We start from the raw sequence: 26,464 nt of genomic DNA on the forward strand, positions 1-26,464 counted from the left end.
CCACCGACAGGTCCCGCATGCCACAGCCGCTCTATCACGTGATGCATACTGCTCCGACATGCTAACGTTCTGAGGTGAGTTACAAGTTTTGTGAGGTGCTTTCGTGATATTTAATGGATCGGATTACATTTTTTATTTTTCTCTGATATCCGATCCAGTAATTTAGGTCAGTATCGGACCGATACCGATACGTAATATCGGATCGGTCCATCTCTAGTAGTTACTAGTGATGTGACGTTCTTCTGTATCGAGGCTTCGAAGCTTGTGTTGAGTAATGGAGGGGGCGTTTCTGCGATGCGCGTATCGAGACTTGCTTCATTTATGGGAGGAGCTGAAAATGATGACGTCCGAAGCCTCGCTGCCCGGCTGTACCACGTGACTGGTTCACGAAGTGGTTCGAACTTTGCCGCGAGCTATGACAGCGATACAAACCCCTCAGACTTCAGTCAAAATGTGGGTGTTTGATGGAGAGTTGCGGTTAGTGAGAGTTTGGAGACAGTTTGGAGGTTTATGAGAGTGAGGAGAGAAAGTTAGGAGAGAATGGAGCCAGCTAAGAAGAGGAGGATGTCCTCCCCTGTGTGGGAACATTTTGATTTTATTCCTCCCAACAAGCTATGTAAATTTCTACAGAAGATGTATTTTCATAATACTGATGGTGCAATACAATTTATGTTAAGCGGCTTTACTTTTGTACAAGGTGAAGTGTTTGCTATGTGCCAGGGAGCTGGGATATAACAGCAACACCTCATCCATGCTTAGGTGAGCCATCAAATGCCATGATAATATAGCATGCAGTAATGTTACTAAATGATATAACAATATTATACAGCTGTTATAAGTTACGTGTGTGATATTTATATTTGTGCTTTGTCTTTATTGTCTTTCCTCAGGAGAACAATCTCAAATAGATGAAGACCTGGTTAGCATGGTGATTGAGGACTCCCAGCCATTTAGCATTGTGGAGGACAAAGGATGTAAAAGATTTGTTAAATCATTAAATCCTAGCTATGTTCTCCCCACTAAAAAGGTCATAAAAATTTTTAGTTTTTACAGAATAAAATGTGAACAGGCAGGACTGAGGCCTCAGTGTGTAGCTGTCCATACCTCAACGTTACAAAAGCACAACCACTGTCCACACCCCAACCACACCTCACCTCACAGTAAATGATCATTTCCATTTTAAGCATTTCCAAATAATCATTTTCCATACTGCCAGTATAAATATACACAGTATACTGCATCATTACAATATAAATGTTTTACACACTCCTTTTGTTGTTGACATTTACAGGCTGTGTGCAAAAGGCCACACTTCAAATTCTTGCCAACTAATATTTTTACGTCCAGTAGGTGTCCTACTAGAGCAAATGAAGCTTCAAGACGCTTTGTGCTGGGGTGAACCAATTGGATGAAAAGCTTCAGTGCTTCATCTGCCCATCACTAGTAGTTACGAATTAGCTTACAAACACGTTTAACTTACCGAAAAAGTGCAGCAGGGCCTCGGGTCCTTCAGTCGGGTAGTCCAGTTTACTGAAGAACACCTCAGGCTGTCAGGTTAAAACACTCTGTCGTGTTTTCGTAGCGTAAACGCTGGCCCTCCTCTCAGAGCCTACGCTCTATCTGCTATTCCCGAACAGAGATACGCAAGTTTCTCCGTGACTGCAGCTGCCGGTTAAAAGTCTTATGATGACGTTTCACCCCAATTTAACATCACCGCGGTAGGAGTTAGAATCAAACTTATGGAAGAGGAGACCCCTTGAACATAAATCAGCGTAATGAGAACTATTGAAAACAAAAGAAAGAATCTTTGGAAAAAAATTATCTAAGGAGAATAAATTTTACTTTTTTTTTTTTTTAGTTTAGTCTGACCCCGGTCCCATCCGCTACCATGGAGGAGGCGGGGTTTATGACCTATACTGCAGCCAGACACCAGGGGGCGATAGAGACGTTTTGGCTTCATTTTTGGGGAGCTGTCATGTCGTCATGTGAGTGAAGTTGGCCCCCCCACCTTCTTCAAATCCAACAAAAGTGGTATCAAACGTTTGTGCTACGTTTGTGCTGGTTTGTGCTGCAAAAATTTTCGTTTGTGCTACTATCATTTTAAAGATATTAATAAAAATTTCTAGAGGTCATCAGAGGTCAACCAGCCCCCCCACATTAATTAAATCAAACAAAAGGGGTGTCAATCAACTGTGCTACGTTCAGTGTTGGCAAGGCTGGACTGGGACAAAAAATCGGCCCGGGCATTTTGACTAGAGACCGGCCCACCAGGATAAAGATTGAAAATGTGACGTCATTCAGGGGTAAAACCGCAAAGGATTCTGGGAACTTGTGGCAAGAGGTACTAGCGCACGCAGGCTTTCAATTGAACTCAGTTACACAGCGATAAAAAGAAACCCAAAAAATGTCAAGAAGCTGTTGTATTATTAACTGCAATAGCCGGTTGCATGACAGCCACGGGAAGCCGACGGGTAAAGAGATCGTTTTTTTTTTATCGGATTACGTCGTTGAAGAGAAATTTTTTAAGCCATGTTTCCGAAGTAAGACCAGTGACCTGAAGTTTCTAAAAACTTCATGAGTGTATGCACTCACTCCAAGAACCGTATAATTATAAATCTGAGCGTGGTGAAAGTTGGGCAGCACGCTAACGTCTTTTGTCCACTCTGTGTGCTCGTAAGGGTCTGACCCTTTCACTCCTTTGATTTTTTCCTCGTATCTTTTCTTTGTCTTTTCATCGAGTCTGTCTTTGTACGGACCGGCATTGTTCTCCTTCGTTTTGTACATACCTTTTTGGGGGGCAAAGAAAAAACAAGAAGGTATTGGAACCGGAGAATGAACGTTTTGCGGTGCTGCAAATGCTTGCATTTGATGCGGTACTTTGATTGTTTTGCCACGAGTTCCCGGCATGCAATGCGCGAAAATCACGTGATTGCTAAACAAGGGGGCGGGTGCATCCGGCCTCCTCGGCTGTAATTGGTCCAGCCCAGAGTCGATCATGACCAACTGGCCAATCCAACACCTTTCATTATATATACCCTTCCTAAAAAAAAAAAAAAATCCATCGGCCCATAAAAACAAAAAATCACCAACGGCCCACCGGGCAAATGCCCGGTATGCCCGATGGCCAATCCAGCTATGAGTGTTGGGGAGTAACGGAATACATGTACCGCCGTTACGTATTTAAAATACAAAATATGAGTAACTGTATTCCGTTACAGTTACCGTTTAAAAAGGTGGTATTCAGAGTACAGTTACTTTGTTGAAATAAATGGATTACACTGCGGTACTTTCCTGTTTCATTTTGTCGCAGGTCAGGACTGTTTGGGTTTTGTTTGACAGCTACGTTCTGTTGTTCCAGGCGGCAGCGTTACGGTTGCCATGATTACAGGGCGACGCTCTCTCTCTCTCTGCGACTGTGTGTTTCCTGGGTGAGAGAGCGCCTTTTCGTTGTTGTTGTTGTGCTAAGCTAACAGGCAGAATGCTACAAGCATAGCGGTTCGAATCCACTTAACGGATACCCTGAGGTACCCCTGAGCAAGGTACCGTCCCTACACACTGCTCCCCGGGCGCCTGCTTAGTGGGCTACCCACTGCTTCACTGAGTGAATGGGTCAAATGCAGAGAAAAAACAAGTAATTTCCCCATGGGGATCAATAAAGTATCCATTATTATTATTATTATTATTAAAGAATGTAGCATCATGGGCAGTGTAGTCCGTGTTGCAGGGAGAATGGACTGCCATACACGTTATGGGTCTGTGAGCGCGAGGAGGGAGAAAAAGGGGAGTGGAAAGGTACGAGTTGTCATCGAGGAAAAACGGGAGCTGGAAGCATGTAAATATAATAATAACCACTTCAGCCAAGAAGAGTGCCTGACGAGCCCAGTTGTAAGTAAGCTATTAAGACTCGACTGTACACCGTGTTCGTGTTTTCCTCCGAAAACAATAAGTTCCGTTGGAGCAGTCTTTCAACGCCTCTCTCTGTCTCTCGCAAGAAAAGTTGACCCACACAACAAAGTAGAGCTAGTTTTCGGCGACAAGCCGACAGGGACCCCGCCGTATTAGTCAGAGGTCCCTTTACTACAGTTCGGAGTCGCGGACCTTCAGTAATAGTAATAAATCACACAGCAATAGTACATTCACGTTGTTGTAAAAAGCATGATAATATATTAAGTAATCCAAAGTATTCAGAATACGTTACTGTCATTGAGTAACGTAACGGAATACGTTACAGAATACATTTTGGGGCATGTATTCTGTATTTTGTAATGGAATACATTTTAAAAGTAACCTTCCCAACACTGGCTACGTTTGTGCTGGTTTGTGCTGCTAAAATTTTTGCTTGTGCTGCTTCTGTTTTAAAGATATTAATGAAAATGTAAAGGTCAAAAGAAGTCACTTGGATGAGTGACGAAACGTTTCTCCAACTGAAAATGTCCAGATGAACAGAATCAACCTTTTGGGATTTACTTACCTGGATGATTAAGCACGCATCAAGACGTTATTTTATTAAAATTTTTAAAATGTTAGCAGCGCAAACAAAAACGTTTGCAGCACAAACCAGCACAAACGCTTGACATCAATTTTGTTTGATTCCATTAATATGGGGTGGCTGGTTGACCTCTGTTGACCTCTAGAAATCTTTGTTAATATCTTTAAAATGATAGCGGCACAAACAAAAATTTTTGCAGCACAAACGTAGCACAAACGTAGCACAAACGTTTGACATCAATTTTGTTTGATTTGGGTAATGTGAGGGGGCTGGTTGACCTTTTGACCTTTACCTTTTCATTAATATCTTTAAAACAGAGGCAGCATAAAGGAAAATTTTAGCAGCACAAACCAGCACAAACCTAGCACAGTTGATTGACACCCATTTTGTTTGATTTAATTAATGTGGGGGGGCTGGTTGACCTCTGATGACCTCTAGAAATTTTTATTAATATCTTTAAAATGATAGTAGCACAAACGAAAATTTTTGCAGCACAAACCAGCACAAACGTAGCACAAACGTTTGATACCACTTTTGTTGGATTTGAAGACAGTCAGCTGTGATATATGGGGCGCCGTTTGTAAAGTGAAACATGCTTTTTCGAGTAATTCTTTACAACATTTAGTAAAATATTTGTAACTTTTCATCAAATGTTAAATATTAAATCTAAATGTTAAATATTATATTTAAATCTAAATGTTAAATGTTAAATCTAAATGTTAAATGTTAAATCTAAATGTTTAGGCTAATATGCAAATTTATTGTACGGATCAACGGAAATTCCAAAATAAAAGCTTCCCGAAAACCTCTGGTGCAAAATTGTGTCTGTTCTCCTCCTCACTTCTCCCCGCCATGTGCTGCTTCACTTCTTGCCTACGAGCATGTCCAGCGATTTTGCTGGACATGTGCTGCAGCGATTGTAAAGTGGAGACTGCAGCTGCTAAGAGTGCAGTACTGCTGAACCTTTGGAGGGCCGACAAAACGGATCTTCCGATGTTTTCAGCTAAATCGCCGGACGTGCTTTCTCATGGTCGGGTTATGGCTGAATTCCAGTGGAATGACGGTCCCGCCATAATAGACGTTCCAGCCATGTGTTCCAGCCCTAAACCTAACCTTAGCCCTTACTATAACCTTATTCCCAACCTTTACTAGCAGTTAAATGACGTAAAATAGTGTTTTCCAAAGCAATTTTTAGAAAATGAAAGAACATCTGTAGATTGAATCCAAACGGTTCTCATGTGCTCTCCTTTTTCCGATGCCGTCATTTAGGAACGTGTTGGGTACCCGAAAGCATAAAATGTTGACAATTTGTCACCTAGCGAAAATTATTACGCTTTGGGAGTGAGAACGTGTCTGACCACTACCGGCACACTTTTGCACCGGAGGTTTTCGGAAAGCTTTTATTTTGGTATTTCCGCTGATCTGTGCAATACATTTGCATGTTAGCCTAAACATTTAGATTTAAAATTTAGCATTTAGATTTAACATTTAGATTTAACATTTAACATTTGGATTTAACGTTTAGATTTAGATTTAAATATAATATTTAGATTTAACATTTAACAAAAAACAAGAATCAAAAACCTGCCATTATTATAAGATTTTTTAATAGGAAGCAGAAGAAAGAGCTTCTGAAGCAAGGAAGAAAGTTGAAAGGAACGAATGTGTACGTTAATGAATACCTAATCAAGAAAAACGCAGATATTGCAAGACAAGCAAGATTATTAAGAAAACAGAAGAAAATACAGTCAACCTGGACATCAGATTGTAAGGTGTTCATTAAGTTAAATGGAACACCGGAGCAGCCAAAGGTCTTAGTCATTAAAGAGCTGACAGAATTAGAAAAATACGGCTGATAAAATGTAAGGCAAAGCATTGGGATGGTCGATGGTACTTTCAATGAATTGTCAAATTGGTTGGTACTTGGCTTAGACAAAGTATTGTTAAAGGTGATGGTATGTGGATAAGATATATAATAAAGTCAGATGTCTGACAGATTTCAAGTAACAAATCAAATGGATGTTGAAAGTGGGACACTGGGGTATGATAGCAATATAGATCCTGACTGTAATTTTTTTTACCAAAATGTTAAAGGACTGTAATTATTATACAATGGAACTATTTAATAGGAACCTAGAGTGGGGTAAGAATATAACCATGGTTCATTTCAATAGTAGAAGTCTATATGCAAACTTTCAATTTATTAAAGAATATATAGCACAGTTTAATCAACCATTTGGTGTAATAGCAATATCAGAGACTTGGATAAACACTGGAAAAGAAGAGGATTTTGAGATAGAGGGATATGAATTCCTCCACTTAGATAGGACTAATAAAAAAGGAGGTGGGGTGGCACTCTATGTTGATAAAAATTTAAGGTTTGAAAAAATGAGAAGAATGACGAGGGTGGTAGATGGAGTGATGGAATGTATAACAGTGGAAATAAATATGAAAAAACAGAAAAATATGATTGTCAGTTGCATATATAGAGCACCAGGGTCAAAGATTGAGACTTTTAAGGACATTATGGAGGACTTGTATACAAATCTGAATCAGAAAAGAATGTTTATCTGTGGAGACGTTAATATTGATTTATTGAACCCAAATCATAATAAGAGAATTGAAGAATTTATTGATTCAATGTATTGTATGGGATTATTTCCCCTGATAACAAGACCGACGAGAATAACCACTCATGGTGCAACTCTATTAGATAATATTTTTACAAATGTAATGGAAGAAAATATAAAAGGGGGGATATTGATAAATGATATAAGTGACTTGCCAGTTTTTGTAACTTATGACTGTTGCTATGAAGTTCATAGAAATGAATGTAAGACAATATATAAAACAATTAGAACAGAAAAGACAATGCAGTGTCTCAAAAATGAGTTAATAAAACAAGATAAAACCCAGTAAGTAGGTGTACAGCGCACACTGTAGTGTGTAGCACACAGGAGTATTAGCTTATTACATACACGTTGGTAAGCTGTCTTGTTGCAACTGACGAACTGAAACAAACGAGCGTGCTGTGTGTGCAACAGCGTGACAAACATTACCTGTCCTTTTATTAACTGCACAAGTAGTGCTGGTCATAGCTGCTGGCTACCTGTGTAAGGCTGTCATGGGTCTGTAGCTCTGTCACCGTTTTAGGGAACATATTTAGTTTTAAAGTAAGTTTCTGGGCATTTCCTGCCTTTCTGGAGGGATTATATTTCACTAAAAAACGATCTAATATGCATGTCCACATAATAATTATTATAATTATAATATATTAAAAAACACACGCTGTATTTTAAAGAACATACATTAAGAAGCAGATTATATTAGATTTATATTTTAAATAAGACAAAAGTTGGATTTTACAGCAGTAAAATTATTGTATCTCTACAGTTTAAAAATGTAATAAGCTTTGCCCTGCACAGAGTGGATAGTGAAACAAATGGAATCATCATAAATACATTATTTCATATTTATTACTTCCCCCTCCTCATTGCTTTATTATTGTAGCTCTAGTAATAAATAATAATGTAAGGATGCCCATAGTATATACAGTATTCTGAAGAAGGTCTAAAATGTCACTGTGTGTGCATGTGTGTGTTTTATTTAGCTGGATTTAAAAAAATATTACTCATGATATAACATTGTGCAGACATGGCTGGTAAGGACATGAGGAGGAAACAGTAGGAGCTGTATGAGGCTACTAAAGGCAGGGCTATAACATTTTGCAGTCATCATTTTATTATAGATTAAGTGCAAGAGTTGTTAGGTGTGGATAATTAGATTATAGTTTATTGCAATAGCAAGTTGTGCCTTGTTCTCAGATAGACAGCAAGTGGAGAGTGATATATGAAATGATGGGAAGGAAGGAAGAAGAGAAGCAAAGAGTGATTCACAGGCAGAGCCGAGTTTATGTCACAGTTTTTCGTTGCCTTATGGTTCCAAGCGCTGTCACCAATCTTTGCATTTTGTTATTATCTCATGAAACTTGTTTAATCAGCTACCATCTCTCCTGTGGACTTTTTAATGTCTACAGTCTCAGATCAACACAGCCCTGCCCTTCCCATATTAGATTCTTGATGAATGTGTGTTGTTGTTATTCAGCATGGTTCAATGTGCCCCTTTTTAACTTTGAGCACCCGCCCCTTTAAACCTCTCTGCACGTCCCTGATAGAGACAGGTTTTAAAGACTAGAAATGAAAACATGTGAGTCCTGTCTTTAAATAAAAATATATAATTCCCTATATTCCTATCTATTCTTGACATTGAAGCTTTACTCTTCTTGATATTGTGACAAAATACTCTTGGGTTAACCACGAGCTTTCTAAAAACTTGCATATAACAATTGTGCACCATTCATTCCTCATCTTTGCTGCCCATCATTACAACTTTGCTAATGATGGGCAGCAGGTTAGTGTCATGATGTCACCTCAGACATAGTTAAAAGCCCTGTTAACGTAGCTGCTTCTCGCCGGGTGCGGTGGCGCGTGCCTGTAATCCAAGCTACCGGGAGGCTGAGGTTGGAGGATCGTTTGAGCTCATGAGCTCTGAGCTGCAGCAGGCTATGTCGATTAACACAAAATAATTATCCTCATTCAAAAGTCATGTAAGAACCTCATTGGCTTACGGAATGTTGATGTTATTTAAAAAATTCATACAAAAACATGACCTCATTCTAGAATGTCATGTGACAACCTCATTGGCTTATGGAATTGTGATGTCACAGGCTTCTGAATCCATAAATAGGGGTGAGGAGGTACAACTTTCAGTCCGTTATTTGCAGCACTTATGTTAGCAGCATTCAAACGTTCACCAGTAAAGCATTTTCAAACATCTGGATACTTTTCGTACTCACGGTATACAGACTCCAACATGTCTCAGAAAGAGCAAGAAAGACAAGAAGCTGACCCCAGCTCTATTCCATGGTATGAGTCCCTAGACCCTTACATCAGCTCTCTTCCTTGGGATGAACAGGTGGAATTAGAGGAAAAGCGATTGGAAGAAATGGAGAAGGAAAATCTCATGAACAGAGAAAAGATTAAGATCCTGACAGAAGAAAATGAGCGAAAGAGCGCTGAATTAGAAAAATTATCCTACCAGCTTCAGGAAAGGGAAGGTATTATTGAGGAGAAACAATGGGCTCTCCAAGATAAGAAGAATCACGAGCTCCAAGAAAAGCTTGATGAAGCTCTAGAAAAAATTAAAGATCTGCTCCAAAATGAGAAAAAAGAGAGCATTAAAGGGGATAAAATGCTCAAGAAGAATCAGGAGCTCCAAGAAAAGCTTGATGGAGCTCTGGAAAAAAATAAAGATCTGCTCCAAAAGGAGAAAAAAGAGAGCATAAAACAGGAAAACATGGTCAAGAAGAATCAGGAGCTCCAAGAGAAGCTTGATGAAGCTCTGGAAAAACTGAAGGAAATCCACCAAGAAGAGAAGCAACAGTCCACACAGCAGAGAGACATGCAGAGCAAACTCCAAGCCATGGAGGAAAAATACAAAGCGCTGCAGGTGAAACATGACAAAACTCTGCACAAAAGTCAACAGTTGCTTCAAGACAAGAAGCAAATGGAAATGAAACAGAAGGAAATTGACTCCAAGCTTGACGAGATGGAGGAAAAACACAGATCGCTCCAAATCAAGCTTGAGAAAACAGTGCACAGAAATAAAGAGTTCATTCAAGAGAGAGAGCAACAAGAAATGCTGGAGAAAGAAACAGACTCCCAGCTTGAAGTCTTGGAGGAAAAACTGAAAATGCTGCAACTAACTCTTGAGGAAACACTGCTCAAAAATAAAGAGCTGCTTCAAGAAAAAGACCAACAGAAAATACATCAGGAAGAAATGGATTGCAAGCTGAGGAACATCGAGAAACAAAATGAAGGCTTGCAAGTGATGCTTGATGAAGCTCTGGAGAGAAATAAAGAGTTTCTGCACGAGAAAGATCAACAGAAAATAAAAAAGGAAGAAATGGATTGCAAGCTGAGGCACATCAAGAAACAGAATGAAGGCTTGCAAGTGATGCTTGATGAAGCTCTGGAGAGAAATAAAGAGTTTCTTCACAAGATAGACCAACAGAAAATAAAAAAGGAAGAAATGGATTGCAAGCTGAGGAACATTGAGAAACAAAATGAAGGCTTGCGAGTAATGCTTGATGAAGCTCTGGAGAGAAATAAGGAGAACCTCCAAGAAAAGAAACAAGAGCCCGTAGAGCAGAGAGACCTGCAGAGCAAACTCCAAGCCATGGAGGAAAAATACAAAGCGCTGCAGGTGAAACATGACAAAACTCTGCACAAAAGTCAACAGTTGCTTCAAGACAAGAAGAAACTGGAAATGAAACAGAAAGAAATGGACTCCAAGCTTGACGAGATGGAGGAAAAACACAGATCACTCCAAATCAGGCTTGATAAAAAAGTGCACGGAAATAAAGAGCTTCTTCAAGAAAAAGACCAACAGAAAATACAACAGGAAGAAGAAAAACTTCATCTCCAGAGGAAAAATCAAGCACTCCAAGAATTGTATAACGAAACAAAGTACAAATCAACTGTACTGGAAGAAGAAAAGAAAAAGCTGGAAAAACAATGCTCAGCGATGCAGAGTAGCATCAATGAGATGCTGAGAAAAAATACCGAACTTGAGGAACTTTCTAAGACCTTGAAGTACAAAAACACTGAAATCCAGGCGCAAAAGCAAGAACAACAGAAAACACATAAAGACCTGCAGTGTAGACTTCAAGAAATCCAGAAGAGAAACCAGCAGCTGGAAGACATGCACACAGATGTGCACAAGGCAAAGCGAATAGAGGAGGCAATAGTTAAAGAACTGAAAACAGTCGCATAAGCAGCAGATCTCCACCTTTCTATGTCTGGAACGTTTTCATCTTTCTTCTCAAAAATGTTTTCTGCTCCTCGGTCCCAGACTCATAACGTTTTGCCCAGGTGGACCCTCTGTGGTAGCCTATGCCACCAAGTCCAAAACACCAGCCTCACTTCTGGATTCATCTCCGTCTGCACAACAAACATGTACGACCCCGCAGCCATGACACGAGAGGGGAGGGTAACCCCCCGGACAGGTCGCCACTCATTCCTGCTCACACTCACACCTATGTGCAGCTTAAGGTCAGCCGAATCAGCCGATCCTAACTTGGGGCTGGAGTACGCGCAGTGAACCCATGCAGACGCAGGAGGAACGTGCAAACTCGCTGCCTGTTTATCAAACACAGAAAAGCCCAGGATTCAAACCCAGGACCTTCCCGCTGTGAGGCGACAGTGCTAACCACCATGCCCCAATAAACTTAATTCAGTTAAATTCACTTATACAGCGCTAATTCACAACAACAGTTGCGTCAAGGTGCTTTATACTGTAAGGTAAGGACCTACAATAACACAGAGAAACCCCACCAATGAGATTAACCTCTATGAGCGAGCACTCGGCAACAGCAGGAAGGAAAAACTTCCTGTGCGGCTCCTGTGAGGTGGGTGTGGGGGGCGGGGGGGCAGTGGCTGTAATCCTCTCCTCTCCACAGTCAGAGTCACCCTGGCTTCATCGCGTTTGAAGATGGCGATGGTGAAAATGCTTCCAGGTGATGTCACAGTGACCACGTCCATCTTTTATATACAGTCTGTGTTTCGCATGCACAGATGTTTATCTTTCCTGTTTTCTTGAGCAGGAGCGTCTCACGTGCACACAAACTTCCTTTGGTTAGGACGTCCAACAAAGACCCGCAGCAGATGATGACGTGATTTTTTATCGTAACCGGGAGAGACGGTTATTCAACGCTGAAACCTTTCTAAACACCGTTTCCCGTCTCCCTCTGTGAATTAGTGCTGCGCTGAAGCTTCATTCATGCCTGTGACAGTCGACTCTCTGAGGTGCGCCTCCTTTATCTCCACGGCCTCCCTGTTTCTGTGTGTGCGCCTGCTATAATAAGCCTCTCTCTCCATCTCCCTCCCTCCTGCCTTCCAGTTCCACTTCTCTGAGCGATGCGGGTGGAGGAGGAAGTGACCTATATAGGCTGCATCTCTCTCTCTCTTCAGTCTGCTCCAGCTTCCTGCCTCTCCACCGTGTGTGCGTCTGTGTGTGTGCGTCTGTGTGTGTGCGTGTGCGCATGGTGGAAATGAATAATTCAGCGGATGCCTCAACATGGCCGCCTTCAATAAAACCATCCCCCTTAATGAGTCTTAATGACAGCCACAGCGTGGAGACAATCAAAGTGTGTGTGGTTGTGTGTTATTGTACGTGTGTGTGCGTGCAGGCAGTGTGTGGGTGGGTAGGCAGGGCGCAGCGGTGATGCCTGGGTAATGGCGTGCGTGCGTGGCGAGCGTGCGTGCGTGGCGAGCGCGCCTGCGTGCTTGCAGGTGAGAGCGAGCGCTGCCTTTGCCCCGGGCTCTGTCAGGCTTGCTCTGGGTAATATTACCTGAGACTTTGAAAAGAACATGAAAGCTGACTTCTCAGCAGGGGAGGTGCGAGGAGAAGCTCGCTGGGGTGGAGCAGCTGAGGAGAGGAGCAGCTCGCCTCCCTTCAGCTCTTCAGGCTGTTTGTGGGTTTGAACTCTAAAATGACTTCATCCTTCCTCCTCCTCCTCCTCCAAGTGTGTTCACAGCATCCCTCTGTCTGTTTCCCCTCTTTGACCACTTTATCACGCTGACTGGAGGCTCCTCCTCTTTCAGTTTAGACATTCATGTCTGACAAAAGGGAAAAAACAGCGTCTCGTTTCAGCGATCGTGTTCCCGACAGCTGCGTTCCAACCAAAATATGCATACGACCATAAACATGCCTGCAACGTAAACATGTCTTCTTGACTTTGTTTTTATCATCACGGGCCCTGAAACCTACACTCCTTCTAGAGTCCAGCAGGGGGCGACTCCTCTGAAGTCTGATTGGATAGAAGTCTGAGAACGTGAGCGTCCTGCTCAGCTGATCTGTGAGCTCAGTGATGATGATGAGTTTACGCGTCAGCTGACTTAAGTCTGACTGAAGAAAACATGAAGTTATTTGGGAAATTATGGAGTCAGAGAGTCGCAGAAAGAATTGAAGAAAACTATAAAATACACGCTAGGCTGTAGTGAAATGTCCCCAAAGGGCTCCTGTAGGTATGCAGGTGAGCCATCAATACGTGCAGTTCCTCTAATGTCCACCGGAGGCTCTAAAGCAGAAATTAACATGTTTACAGGCTGATCTCTGTGCCGACGTATGAAAGGCGTGGAGTATTTGTAATGCAGTTTGAGCTGCACAGCACTGTCGCATTCAGCATCTGCATGATGGCAGCTTATAGTTTCAGCCCTGCATCTCTTCAGTAGCTCCTCAGGCCTCATGTCACTGGTTCAGCATCATTGGTTGGTCCGTGTGTAAACTGTATGTATAAAGTAAAAAGCTTAATAATAATAAAGTAATGAACCTGCTCTGGGTTCAGCTGTTTGAATAATGCAGGTATCAGTCAGGGAGGTGACACCGTCACAGCACATGTGATGGATGGTTTTCAGCTTTTTTTTGCAGATTTTCAGGTCTCAGATTTTTGATTATGTTACTGGCGAGAGTTTTTTGTTCCCTTTAAGAAGCTGACCACGGCGTCACACAGCTGAGGTCTCACCTGTGCTCTTTGCTGTATCGATGTTTGATGAGCGATTATATTTAATGCTGATTTTTAACATGTTAGTTGGAATGAATGTTGTGTTTTTAATCTTTTATTGGTGAGCAGTTTGTTTTGCTGCGTCTGATATTAAGCGAACTATAGAAATACATTTTGGGAACCACACAGTGATAATGAGAATGCTCGATATGATGCAGAGGAGACATTAGTGGCACTGCAGGTTTAATCATGAAAATGTGAGATTTTACCTTCTGCCGAGTTTTTTTGTGGCATCCTGACGATAAGAGCCTCTGCAGTGTCGCCGTCCTTCAGTTCTTTGTGGCTCCAAACCTGCTGGTGCCAAACAGACCACACTCTGATGATCTGCCATGAAGGACCCACATACCAGTCGTACCATCCCCCTCCTTCCATCCCTGGTGTGAAATCGTCAGTCTGTGGATAAAAAAGTAGGAGCTACAAGAGTCTCAAAAAGAGAGCTTCACCTGTGTGCATCTGTGAGAAGATCGACCGCCGCACCGGAGGTAACGCTGACAGCCTCAGAGCTGATTTCTTGTTTTAGTTAAAAAGTTTTTTACGACTCCAAAAATATCCAAACTGCTCTAAAATTAGCCCATAAACTGTATATAAAAGATGGCAGTAACCACACTGACTTAACTCATGTAACCCAGCAGAGTGTTCAGAGCCCTCCCCCAGAGAAAATATTACCCATCATGCATCATATTTTATTCAATAAGAATAAACTCTCCAGGAAGAAGTTTACTTACTTGTATCCGGTCAGACAGAGGCGCCCCTGCTGAAAACTGCGGGATACTTATCGATGTTTTAAATGTCTCACATTTCAAAGTAGATCTCACAGTTTCCTGATGGAAGACTATAATTTTTCTAAAAGAATAGCCTCAGTTAACTTTTCTGTTGATCACAGCATAGACAGAGGCTTTTATTTTGATAGATAGGTGTGACTATCAAAATAAAAGCCTCATGACAGCTAATATAAATTAGGATGCTTTCAAATCTCCACCACAGACATGAATTTAGCTTCTGGAAACTTTTCCGTCTCGTCCTCTCTGAGTTAACTTTCGCTTCGTTTGTGTGTAGTTTGTTCATGAACACAAACTTTCATAACTGCATAAACTATAAAGTACTTGATGTATTATGGTGAATACCACCTGATTATAATCATAATGATGCCCTCAAATTGCTATAAAATCCACCTGTTCTGTTGGTGCGTGGGTGGTTTCTCTCACTAATGTGACCCCAGAGTAAAAAGAGGAACGTGATGTGAAGCTAACACAGCGTGATGAGAGTCAGCGAGGTTTCAGAGGACCTGGAGGAAGACAGAATATTTGATGGGCTTCAGCGCAGTGCTGCTGCAGAGCTACAACACAAGCATCTGGACCGACAGGACTGAGAGCTGCAGCAGGCAGGAACAAGAAGGAAGAAGGAACAACCAATCACTGTTCGCTGGCCGTTATAAGCCCTTCCCACCACAGAGGCACATGCATGTTACCTACAGGATTTGAAACCATGCTGATGAACCCCTCGCATCATCACGTTCAGCACAGGGCCCTGTTTCAGGAAGCCGGTTTGGAAAACTCAGAGTGAAAAACGACACTCACGGTTGAGTAACCCCGAACTGTCCAACTCGGAATATTCCGTTCCAGAAAGGCTGATAACAATTAGTTCAATCAAGGCGGAGTTGCTTTAACCCCAAGTGAAGCGCGCGGACGAGGATACATAAAGCCCTGATAAGCGGAGCACAGATTAAGCGAGTCACCATGGAGACGGAGGGAAAGAAGGCGCGGTCAATGTATTTTACAGCGCTTGAGGCCGAAATTCTGATGGCAGCATATGCCGATAACATGCAAATTCCGCGGAAAAAAGTAACACAGCCACAGCTGCAAAAGAAAGGGAGCATGCATGGCAAAACATAGCCGACAGAGTCAATGCGTGAGTGTTAATTTAAACATTGATCTAGGGATTTCCACCCATTTAACACGTTATTTTATCATATGTTATTTTATTTGTTATTTTATACATTTTATTTTGTGACGTGATGTGAGCGCAGGTGCAACCCAACAGGCCCCAAACGTTCCTGGCAGCAAGTAAAAATGAAATATAAAAATATAGTCCAAACAGGTAAGGTGTAATTGTATTATGAGCCATAGTGCTTGGTCTGTTTGTCCGATGTAAATCAATTGCAGTTAGAGGCTACATTAATTTTCTTTCTGTAAGCACTTATTGAAATTATCTGAGCACATTACAAGTACATATTTGCTTACTCTGTATGCTCAAATGTGACCCGTTATAGCCAACAGAAAAAAAGCGGAGGCCCGAAAAACAGGTGGGGGTCCTCCACCACCACCACTCACAGAGGCTGAGCAGTTGGCCCTCAGCCAAAACAGTGGGCGCCCTGTGGCCGAAGGCATCTCTGCGGGGACATCCTCTGAGTCAATAACCCCGCAAGACACAAGTGCCTACATAGGGGGTAAATCCAAAATAATACATGATGTGCATACATCCTTTCTTCACAGTCACCTTTGCAGTGCTGCTCATTCATCTGATAAACTCTTCACCATAATGAATTATTTTTTAGTGAAGTTATTTTCCTACTGATTTTGCCTTGCCTCAGTCTTGGTTGTCTTTGAGAGCATAATGACAATGAAGTGTAAGGTGATTGGTATGTTTGTTAATTGCCATTTGGTCCCTTGTAAGTTATAAGTGACCTGTATAAACCTCATATTCTATCAGTTGATGGTGATGGTGTACTGCATCTGGTGCAGCCTCCTGTTGAGCCAGACCAACATGCAGTTGTGAGTAATACTCCACAGATTATATGAGTTTACAGTAGAACAGCAATGTTGTCTATTTCTTTACTACAGGAAAATAATGAAGAAACATTGACAGCTGTTACAGAGGAGGAAGCAACAGAGACACTTTATGAGGTTTACATCTTTTAATACTTTGTGTACAGGAAACACAGGTGACCAATAAAGCCAGTTGAACAAAAAATCTGTTTATTCTTCTTTCAACATGTTGAGGTGATGGGTCAAAAGAAATGATTGTGACATATGGTGTCTCTGACTGCTCTTCCATCTTGTATGTCCGTGGGAGGGTCAGGATGTTCATGGTTTGGATCACTGCTGATGTTTGGTTCAGAAGGACAGTGTTCTCCTCTAATTGTGGCAATGTTGTGAAGAATCACACATGCCACAATAATGTCACATGCCCTTTCTGGGGTGACCCTGAGTCTTTGCAGGCACTGGAACCGGGCCTTAAGCATTCCGATAGTCATTTCAACTCTGGCTCTTGTCCTGCAATTAGCCAGATTATATCGCTGCTGTGGGCCCGGTTCAGGGTCAGAGTAAGGGGTAAGCAAATAGGGTAAACATGGATACCCCCTATCACCAAGCAAGTAGCCAGTGAACTCTCCTAAGACAGAAGGATACACTTCAGTTCAAATGTCCCTGAAGCAATTGGTCTTTATATATTTTAAAGTATTTTCAACTCACCATGTCCAAATTTTGTGCTCAGTGTACATTCACGGAATATTTGTGAGTCATGGACAGAGCCTGGCCACTTGGCTTCCACATTTGTGATAATGTTGGCAGCATCATATATGATCTTCACAGTGCAGAGAACACAAATTAGCATCCATTACTATGATGAAATAATTTGTTAGTTTGAAATGCTACAGGGAACTATGTACCTGTACATTAATGCTGTGGAAAGACTTCCTGTTCACATAGTCTCCTTCATTTACTGAAGGAGCAATAATTGGAATGTGAGTACCATCTATACAGCCAATCACGCCTGGGAACCCTGAAAATAAATGTAAAATTTAAGTAGTAGTTCAAGTATCACCACATCATAAATTAAGTTTTGGTCATCCTGATACCTGCAATTTTGTGGCATCCGTCTTTGATAAATCTTGTGGGTCTATGACCGGGGAACACCACAGACGAGTACAGGAGACGTTTCAGTGCAACTGTAACATTCCTGACTGCCCGACAGACGGTAGCCTTGGAAACGTGCTCAGCGTCACCAATATTATACAGAAAGCTCCCGTTTGCAAAAAACCGAAGTGCAATACAAATAATATGTACAGAACTGAGAGCATGTCCGCGATGTGTCACATGCGTAATATATGGCCTGAGGATGTTATCCAAATAAATTATAGATTGTGCTGAGAAACGGTAACGTTCGCACAGGAAATCATCAGGTAATGATAAGATGTCCAGACGCGCTCGAATCACTCTCTCCCGGCGGAGAGCTCTGCGGAGAATTTGGGCTTCGATATCTACTGGCTCTTCAAGGAAGGAATACGCCATGTCTGAGACTTCCTACTGTCAGGTTTCCGACAAAGGGGCGGAGACAGTCAGGGTTAGTTGTGGTAAACCTGCTAGGGGGCAGGTTAGCTTCACGGCGTGTGTCGTCATAGTGACTCACTCAGGCTGCAGCTGAACTCGCTTTGTGAAACCGAAAACCCAGAGTTTTCGTTAACTCAGGGTATACTTACTCAGTTTTTCCACTAAACCGGCTTCCTGAAACAGGGCCCAGGTGTGTTCACCTGCAGGGACAGGCGGCTGCTGCTAACGTTAGCCACACTCGTGTTTGTGCCTCCAAATGTGGATTCCTGCTCAGTGAAAGGTTAGCGCGACTCTGCTGGAGGCCTCGTAGTGACAGAGCCTTTAATAAATATTCAATCAATTATTACGTGAAAATAAATGAATATTAAATAAAAATTTACAGAAAAGAAAACGTCAGCATGACTCAGCTGAAGTTTAAAACCACGCTTTAACATGCACAGATGACCTGTGAAGCTTCACTCGGGTGCTCACTTTCCTGTAACTGAATGTTCACCTCATTACTTTGATCAGCAGAGTGAATATTTTCCTCAAGAAGCTCCAAGAAAGGAGAAAGAACCCCAAAATGAAGCCTTCACGTTTCTTTTCAGTCCATTTTCCTCTTGATCAGCTTCCATCTCAAACTCATTCCACCCAAAATATCACTTCCAGCCCCCTGACCCCGTCTTTTGTGTCTCGGTTCGTCTGCTGCAGGCGGCGCCGCGCTGCCTGTTGTGTTCCAAAAAACCACGATGACTCTGTCGGCGCCCACCCGGCAGCAGATGTACGGGCCACGGCGGGCACGCCGGTGTCACTGCCCAAACAGCTGTGCCACCAGAGGTGGGAAGTCTCCCTGGCAATGATGGATGAGTCGGACAAGTTTCAGCGCCACACAACTTGTAGACCCTGGAGTCTCACAGCAACTCACGGAGCAACAACACAGGCTCTTTGGGACGGGAACCTACAGTCGGTGTTTCAATAAATAATAATAATAAAAAACGGACAGATGTGCAATTAATTTTCATCAGCAGGCAATATTTACTGCATCTATAAATCTTAATCATGTAAGCACGCCTGCAACAAGGTGTGAAAGCAGTAGATTACAGCCGATATGCCTTCTTATGTCCTCGTATTCAAACATCCGCCCGGGGTCAAAATCAGAAAGTTCGACATCAGGGTCAGCCGTGGGTGGGCGGGACTTTCACAATAAAATCCTTCATGAAATGAAAGTTTGAGTTTGTCACCATCTGAGCTCAGCTCACGTGTCTGTTTGTGGCAAACTGCAGCATGCAGGCGCACATCTTCACCACGTCGGCTTTAAAGCTTCAGATTTTATTTTTACTGATTCAGATTATTAATGTAAAACTGTAACAATCCTATTAACGCTGCTCTGTTCTCACAGGTGACGCTTGTGTCCCTGTGAAACAGTTACAGTGACAAACAATCTGTGGAAGAAACTGGAAAAATCAAAGGAAATGGTTCACGTGTGATGGCTCGAACTCCTGTTTTCGCACTGTCACCAGCCTGACTCCTAACACCGACTTTGCTGCCCTGTATCTTACTCTGGGACACTTGCGTGGGCGTGGCCTGTGGCTCTTTGTCCGACCAGACCGAGGGCCGTGAGCCGTGGATCAGAGCGTCCACAGACTGCTGCTGCTCAGAAGAAGAGGACCCCTTCATAGAGGCGTTTGCGAGCCCTGACGTGCGCCTCCAAACCGAGAGCTTCGTGCTGAGCTGCTCCTGGTGGAGGTGATTTTATGGGCCCAGCCTTCAGTTTAAGATCACACTGAATACAAAATAGAGTCACTTTAAAGGATGGAAAACAGAGGGCAGGAACAGCCGATCATTTGTTGGAGGAGAAGCTGTAACGCACATTTGCCACTGTGGAGGTTACTTCATCTTTCAGCTCTTTTTTCCTTTTTATTGCTTCCTTTCATGTGGTTCTCAGGTGCTCTCACTGACCGGCTCAGCCAGTTTGATTATTCTATATTTTTCCCCAGTTCTCTCAGAGCTGTAGTCAGTGCATCAGCCCAGATTTTACTATAACATGAAACCATAAGCAGCCATTTTTTTGCTTCCTCACAAAGTAAAAAGCTGTTTTTTTCTCTGTTTACAGGTCTGGAAATATCTCATCCTCCCAAACTAGTGCTGGGACTCTGGGACCTGACAGCTTAATAGAATGATCGCTCAAATCGACTTAATACTGCAAATTGGAAGTGCAAAGGTGCTGAGGGAGTTTACACAAAAACTCCTCTTTGGGGAGTAAACAGGAAGTTTCAGCGTGAAACATGTCAACAATCAGAAAGCGGTCCAAAACGGAGGTCAGGTGAACCTCAGCGGCGCCCCAGAGGAGCCACATTTGAATAAAATCTCATTCGACTGTTTGCAGTTTGTTTCCTGCGGCGCTGCCCTCACGCTAGCAGCACCGCAATTAGGCGACGGGTGACACTGGTTGTGTTTCTCATGGTTTGCTGCACACGCCTTCTGTTCCAACATCGCATCTCCCACAGCCTCGTGGGTAAGAGGAGACGTGGAGGAAAGAGGAGAAAGACAAATCTCCCCTCCTCTGTTTATCTGTGACTGAATATTTTGTATGCACAGCCGGTCTCCTCCCCTCTGAAGGCCGGCTAAAGCGGCGTGCTGCTGAGGAGATAAGGACGTCTCGGTGCTGTAGTGATCGGCTCTTGGCGACCTGAAGTGGTTAGCAGACTTTGGTAAAGAAGCATGTTTCTGGCAGCAAGTGTGCGAAGTGCCCATCCTCAGCAGACTGTCATCGCTCGTGCTGCCTGCAAAGGATTCCAACCAACCCCAATACCAAAGAAGAAGAAATAAAGACGAGGCAGAGCGGCGTGCGGCAGCTGTTTATCTGGACGCTAACAGTTCTGACTGCAGGACACACTTTAAGAGTTAGTTAACTTCAGCTGTTTCAGTGATTTATTTTCACAGTTGCTCCTGCAGCAGCGCCGTGATCGTCACCACTGTGAGCATAGCTGAATGAGCTTGGACAGTTTGCAGGTCTGCAGCATTCAGGTGTGTTAGCACATCCCACAGGAGTGGGCAGGCCAGGAAATTCACCCCGAGGTCACACCTCAGACTCTACAGGTTAAAGGTCAAAGTTAGGAAGGAAAAAGCCTCGTCTGTCTACAAGAACATGGCTTATTTTTGCAAAGCTGCATCTGAACAGAGCAACGAGTTCAGGAGCAAACGGACCAAAGTGCAGATGTTTGTGCATAAAGACCTGACAACAGCTGTGAGCACGTGGAGGAGGGATGATGAACTGTCCCAGAGTCAGTGTGAGGACGTCTGTCCCACAGATAAAGCTGGGACCAAACTGGGTCATCAGCAGGACAAAGATCCAACAGAACGGCTGAAAAAGGAAAGAACGGAGCTGCTGCAGAGCTCAGAGAGCTGTGCATGAACGAATGCTGCAGACCTAAACGACCTGAGGAAGACCGGACCAATCAGCAGGCCTTGTTTAGAGGGCCAAAGAAGAACTGGAGTTTTAGATTTTCAGCAGCGCTGCCTCCTGCTGAAGGTCCGTTCACGAACAAAAACCAAGCAGAGATTGAACAGCCACCTCTGGCTGTGCTGTGTGTGATTAGTCCCACTCTGCTATGTTAGCGTCCACAGTTATGCAGCTCCGCACATTTTAATTGCATCAAAGTGAAGTTTATCCCCCTCCTGGTAATGGTACTTGGCTTTTTATTCTGGCAGCAATACTGCTGCTCATAACTTCCATCATCAGCATGTCACAGAGCTGTAACCTGACTCGCAGTGCGAAATGATTTAGAGCAGAACTTGTATATAGAAAAGCTATTGATCTCCTGCCCTCAGCGAAGCCCTCCTTAAAAATTCACAGTGCCAATAAACACACATAAACCTCACCTGCAAACCCTTTGATAACATAGCAGCTAGTGGCTAATGATTGAGTGAATCTGGCAGTTATTTACAGCTGCACGCTTTGCTTATTAAAAAGCGAGACGTGGCGCTCGACGAGCTGTAAACGCCCCTGAAATTTACCTTTGAGCCAACGAGCGCGCGCTCTACCTGCAGGCCGGCTTCCTCTCAGAGCGAGGGTTAAGTCCCGCAGCCGAGTCTCATCTGTGTTAACCTCACCTGGAAATAAGTTTCATCTTCCACTGTGAGTGAATAAATAGAAATATCAGAATTCCCCGCAGCACACAGCTCCTCCTATTGCACCAGATGATATCTTCTTCTACACACTGTATTCCAGTGCTGCGAAATTCCATTATGCTGCTAAAATGACTTGTCCTCCTGCTGCAAAAGGTGGCGTCCATTTGCTGATTCTATCATCGGCCGAGCGCTAACCTCCGTTTCCTGATGCACGCACACACACACACACACGCACACACACACACACACACACACACACACACACACACACACACACACACACACACACACACACACACACTCTGTAATGATGTGCAGTGTTGGGTTGTTACAGGAGTTTCTTCAGATGACCAGATGGCTGCAGAGAAGCCGCCTAATGGTCCAAACACCCCTGTGTCCATTAAATACATAGGAACCAGCCACGCTCTGTATCACAGTAATGACCTATAGATATTGCTGCTACTCCTGTTGCCGTCTGTAATTGGCGTGCCGGCCATCGAACACGCACGCACACACTGATGCACTGCTGGACACCATTAACACACACTTGGTGAATCCTGCGTGCTCTAACTTTGCTCTTAATCAGGACCGTTAGTCACATGTCAGCCTAAACAATCGCAGGGAATTTCGTTCATCACACTTCGTTCCTTTGGCCAAACTCACCTGTTTCCAACCTTTTCCATCAGGATGGCGGCGCTCCGTCACCAACATCGCCTCTCGGGGTAAGATCGGATATTCAGGGTAACGTTTATGGCAGCAAAGTGTCTCAACCATTTATCCACAACTGTTGGCTCACTATTAGCTCAAACCTTCAACTTTTAGCAAACAAAAACTGTTAAAAAACCAACTTTGTGTTAATAATTTAAACCTTTAGCCATACTATGAGCTTGCAGTTTACCATTTCTCTATTTATAATCTATTTAAAGTTTTATTCACCCGTACGTTTAGCTAACTGTTTAATGGGACTTAGGGATTGCAGTGGATTCTGGGTAGTCGCCGGCATGTTGTTCTTGCTATCATGTAGCTAACATGCTAACAGGAGGGTGATCCACATGGACGCAGAAACAGTCACTTCATTTGTGGCGATGAATCACAAACGACTGCAGGACGTCGTGGACACTTACAGCTTCGACTTTGCACTTTCAACAACTTGTACCCTTAAATAACAGTAGTCTCGATAATGGCTTTCATTACATATGGTTTTATTACAACACTTTGAGTTTGGTTGCAGCAGCAGGTGCAGGAACTTGCTGACAAAGGTCAGAGGTCGCCATGAGTTCAGTCTGTTTGGGTATTGCAGTGTCGCTTTTCAGAAGCTAACGATTAGCTTTGATTCCAGCTCGGCTGCTCTGTGCCTATGAGGTGACTGTGTCATCAGTCTAAGTCACTAGTTTGATTTATCACTTACATGAACAGCTGTATTCAGTCCGAGCTCTTTCCACCAGTCGTACATTCAGATCATTTTACCGCTAATTTTAATCAAGTATCGCAGTTTATCTTTAGTTTTAATATCATAATAATGATTATAACCTTATCTAAGCTAGCTTAAATTAATCTAATAACCTCCGAGTATGTTACGGGAGGTCTGTTAAGAGAGCCTCCGTGCAAAAAGAATAGGAATTCTAGTAGGGACCAGCAACAAACCACCACGCACACACTGCAATGGGTTACACAAAATTTATTTGTTCTTCCTCTAGGCAAACTACCGGCTGAAGACAACCCCGGCCAGGGATCCAAAGCCCAAAGACCACCGCGGTCCGAGTTCTTCGCCTAGTTACAAACAGGGGAGAGAGGGTCACTGCACGAACACGCAACCAACACGTATCAATCCTGCAGCTCCCTAAAACAGGTTTGCCACCCACCTTTTCAGGCTTTAACTTTGTTCGAGGCTGGGTCTCCACATTACCTCCCGGCAGATAAACTTCCCCGAGCTGGTCCAGTTCTTCTTATCGGGGCGCAGGAGGTCTCCAGTCTAGTGCTCGTTTTCCTCTTTTCCAACACGTCCCTTTTTTTCCAGCACGTCCTCTCTTTTCCAGCACGTCCTCTCACAGCTCCATAGGAATACGTCCTCCTTTCCACGTCCTCCGTTTCGTTAAAAGCAAAAACCAGGCCAGGCTAAAAAAAAAATCCTTTCTATTAAAAATGCGCACACTTTGTCCTGGATCTCCGGGGCTCTCCTGCTTCACCGAGGTCCTACTAAAAACAACAACAACACTTCCTGCTTCCTCTCCCCTTTATAAAGAGGAACTCCAATCAGCCGCTCCCTGTATTCAACTCCGCCTCACTGGCAGCTGGGCTAGAGTAAAATCTCCCCTCCCACACAGGTGCAACAACCGTAAATAAACACAAAAACATGCAATTAATCCAAAACAAACTCAAAAACAAAACCAACAAAACTTAGGGGGGTGTTTCTCTCCGTCCTTTCCCACCATGCTATACTCCGTAACACCCACCCCAACTTTTTCCTAGCCCGTCCTCGGGCACTCTACTAAGTATATCGAGGTGGGGGCTTCCCGAGATTTTCACGGGCAGATCTCCTTAAACCCTCCTGAGTTGCAGGGGCGGACTTGTTGGAGGACAGATAGTGACCTGGCCCTGGCATCTGCTGTGCCATACTCCATAGAAGTAACCACTGGTCTGAGGCTGTCGCTATATCATGCGCAGCTGCCGTTCCTGGTTCTAAGGCGCCACCTCCTGTTTTATCATTGACGGAAGGCAAGAAAGTACATATGCGCAGGCGATTACGATGGACCACTCTAACAGGCCCATCTTTACCTTCTGGCTGAACTCTGTAGACTGGGTTCATAGGGTTTGGCTGGCCAACTACAATTTGGATCTCTTCCTCCCAGTGTGCTGCCAGTTTACCCTGTCCGTCCCTTCTTGTCGTATGGACTAGAACCCTTTCCCCCGGGAGCAATGGTGCTGCCCTAGCCCCAACATCATACCTGTCCTTCATCCGGCCTGCAGCCTTCTGGCTGCTCTTTTCCACCATCTGGTATGCCAGCCTCAAGCGCTCATGATGTCTCCTCACCCACTCCTGCGTCGTGGTTGACTCCATGGGTCTCTTCGTCCCCATAAACAGCTCGCCTGGCAGACGAGCATTCCATCCAAACATCAGGTAATGGGGGGTGTAACCTGTAGACGCATGGACAGAGTTATTATAAGCCTGGAGCAGTTCGGGCAAACATTGTACCCACCGAGTCCGCCTCTCTTCCTCTAGGGTGGACAGCATATTTATTAATGTCTGATTGAAACGTTCACAGGCCCCATTTCCCTGAGGATGATAGGCAGTAGTTCGACTTTTCCGACAATTATAATACTGACAGAGCTCCTTTATGAGGGCGGACTCGAAATTAGCACCTTGATCCGAGTGCAGTTGTTCTGGGCATCCAATTGGCTGAATAATATGTTTCAACAACATCTTCGCTGTAGTTGCAGCGGTCTGGTCCCTGGTAGGTATTGCCCAAGCATACTTTGTAAACAAATCAGTGGCGACCAAAATGTACTGGTATGAGTCTGCCGGTCTACCTAATGTCAGGAAATCAACTGCCACGGTTTGGAGAGGTGCGTGTGTAAGAACAGGACTAAGTGGGGCCTGACCGTCACCACGACCTTTATGACGTACACACCGTTCACAGGATGTTGTCCAGTCCCGCACTCTCTTCTCCATTTGAAGCCAATAAAAACTACGGCGCAGCATCGAAAGTGTCTTTGCCACCCCCAAATGACCATTCCTTTCATGGAAAGCCTTCCATGTTGGTTACTGTACCTCCAAAGGAACAAGGATTTGGTAGTACGCCTCACAGGTGTTGGAATCCACCCCCCTGCGGACCAGAACACCCTCCAACAATCCAGCCGTGACCATTGTTTCATGTAGTTTAAGACTGCAGTAGGCTCCTGGCGTCTTTCCTCCCC

General features: G+C 43.6%; 2 protein-coding genes across 2 annotated transcripts; one reads left to right on the forward strand and one right to left on the reverse strand.

Annotated features, from left to right (window-relative positions):
* Positions 1-8,613: 8,613 nt before the first annotated feature.
* On the forward strand, positions 8,614-20,038 carry LOC113012656 (trichohyalin-like). Its single transcript, XM_026152958.1, has 3 exons — positions 8,614-10,884; positions 19,130-19,255; positions 19,939-20,038. The coding sequence occupies exons 1-3, from the start codon at positions 9,278-9,280 to the stop codon at positions 20,036-20,038; spliced, it is 1,833 nt and encodes a 610-aa protein (XP_026008743.1). The 5' UTR covers positions 8,614-9,277.
* Positions 20,039-24,152: 4,114 nt separating this feature from the next.
* On the reverse strand, positions 24,153-26,135 carry LOC113011551 (uncharacterized protein K02A2.6-like). The gene is made up of 2 exons (XM_026151062.1): positions 25,495-26,135; positions 24,153-24,664 (listed from the first exon to the last, which is right to left on the reverse strand). The coding sequence occupies exons 1-2, from the start codon at positions 25,968-25,970 to the stop codon at positions 24,595-24,597; spliced, it is 546 nt and encodes a 181-aa protein (XP_026006847.1). The 5' UTR covers positions 25,971-26,135; the 3' UTR covers positions 24,153-24,594.
* Between the last annotated feature and the right edge of the window lie 329 nt (positions 26,136-26,464).

This window comes from Astatotilapia calliptera, chromosome 19 (genome assembly GCF_900246225.1).
Source record: "Astatotilapia calliptera chromosome 19, fAstCal1.2, whole genome shotgun sequence".
NCBI classification, from domain to species: Eukaryota; Metazoa; Chordata; class Actinopteri; order Cichliformes; family Cichlidae; genus Astatotilapia; species Astatotilapia calliptera.

Excerpts from the sequence above, each read along its gene's own strand:
- LOC113012656 (XM_026152958.1), top strand. The coding sequence starts at position 9,278 with ATGTTAGCAGCATTCAAACGTTCACCAGTAAAGCATTTTCAAACATCT. Across the intron at positions 10,885-19,129 it reads CACAGATCACTCCAAATCAG|GCGGCGCCGCGCTGCCTGTT; the intron begins GCTTGATAAAAA and ends CGTCTGCTGCAG. Across the intron at positions 19,256-19,938 it reads AAACAGCTGTGCCACCAGAG|CCTGACTCCTAACACCGACT; the intron begins GTGGGAAGTCTC and ends CACTGTCACCAG.
- LOC113011551 (XM_026151062.1), bottom strand. The coding sequence starts at position 25,970 with ATGTTGTTGAAACATATTATTCAGCCAATTGGATGCCCAGAACAACTG. Across the intron at positions 24,665-25,494 it reads GCAGGCCGGATGAAGGACAG|CCTGGCCTGGTTTTTGCTTT; the intron begins GTATGATGTTGG and ends TTTTTTTTTTAG.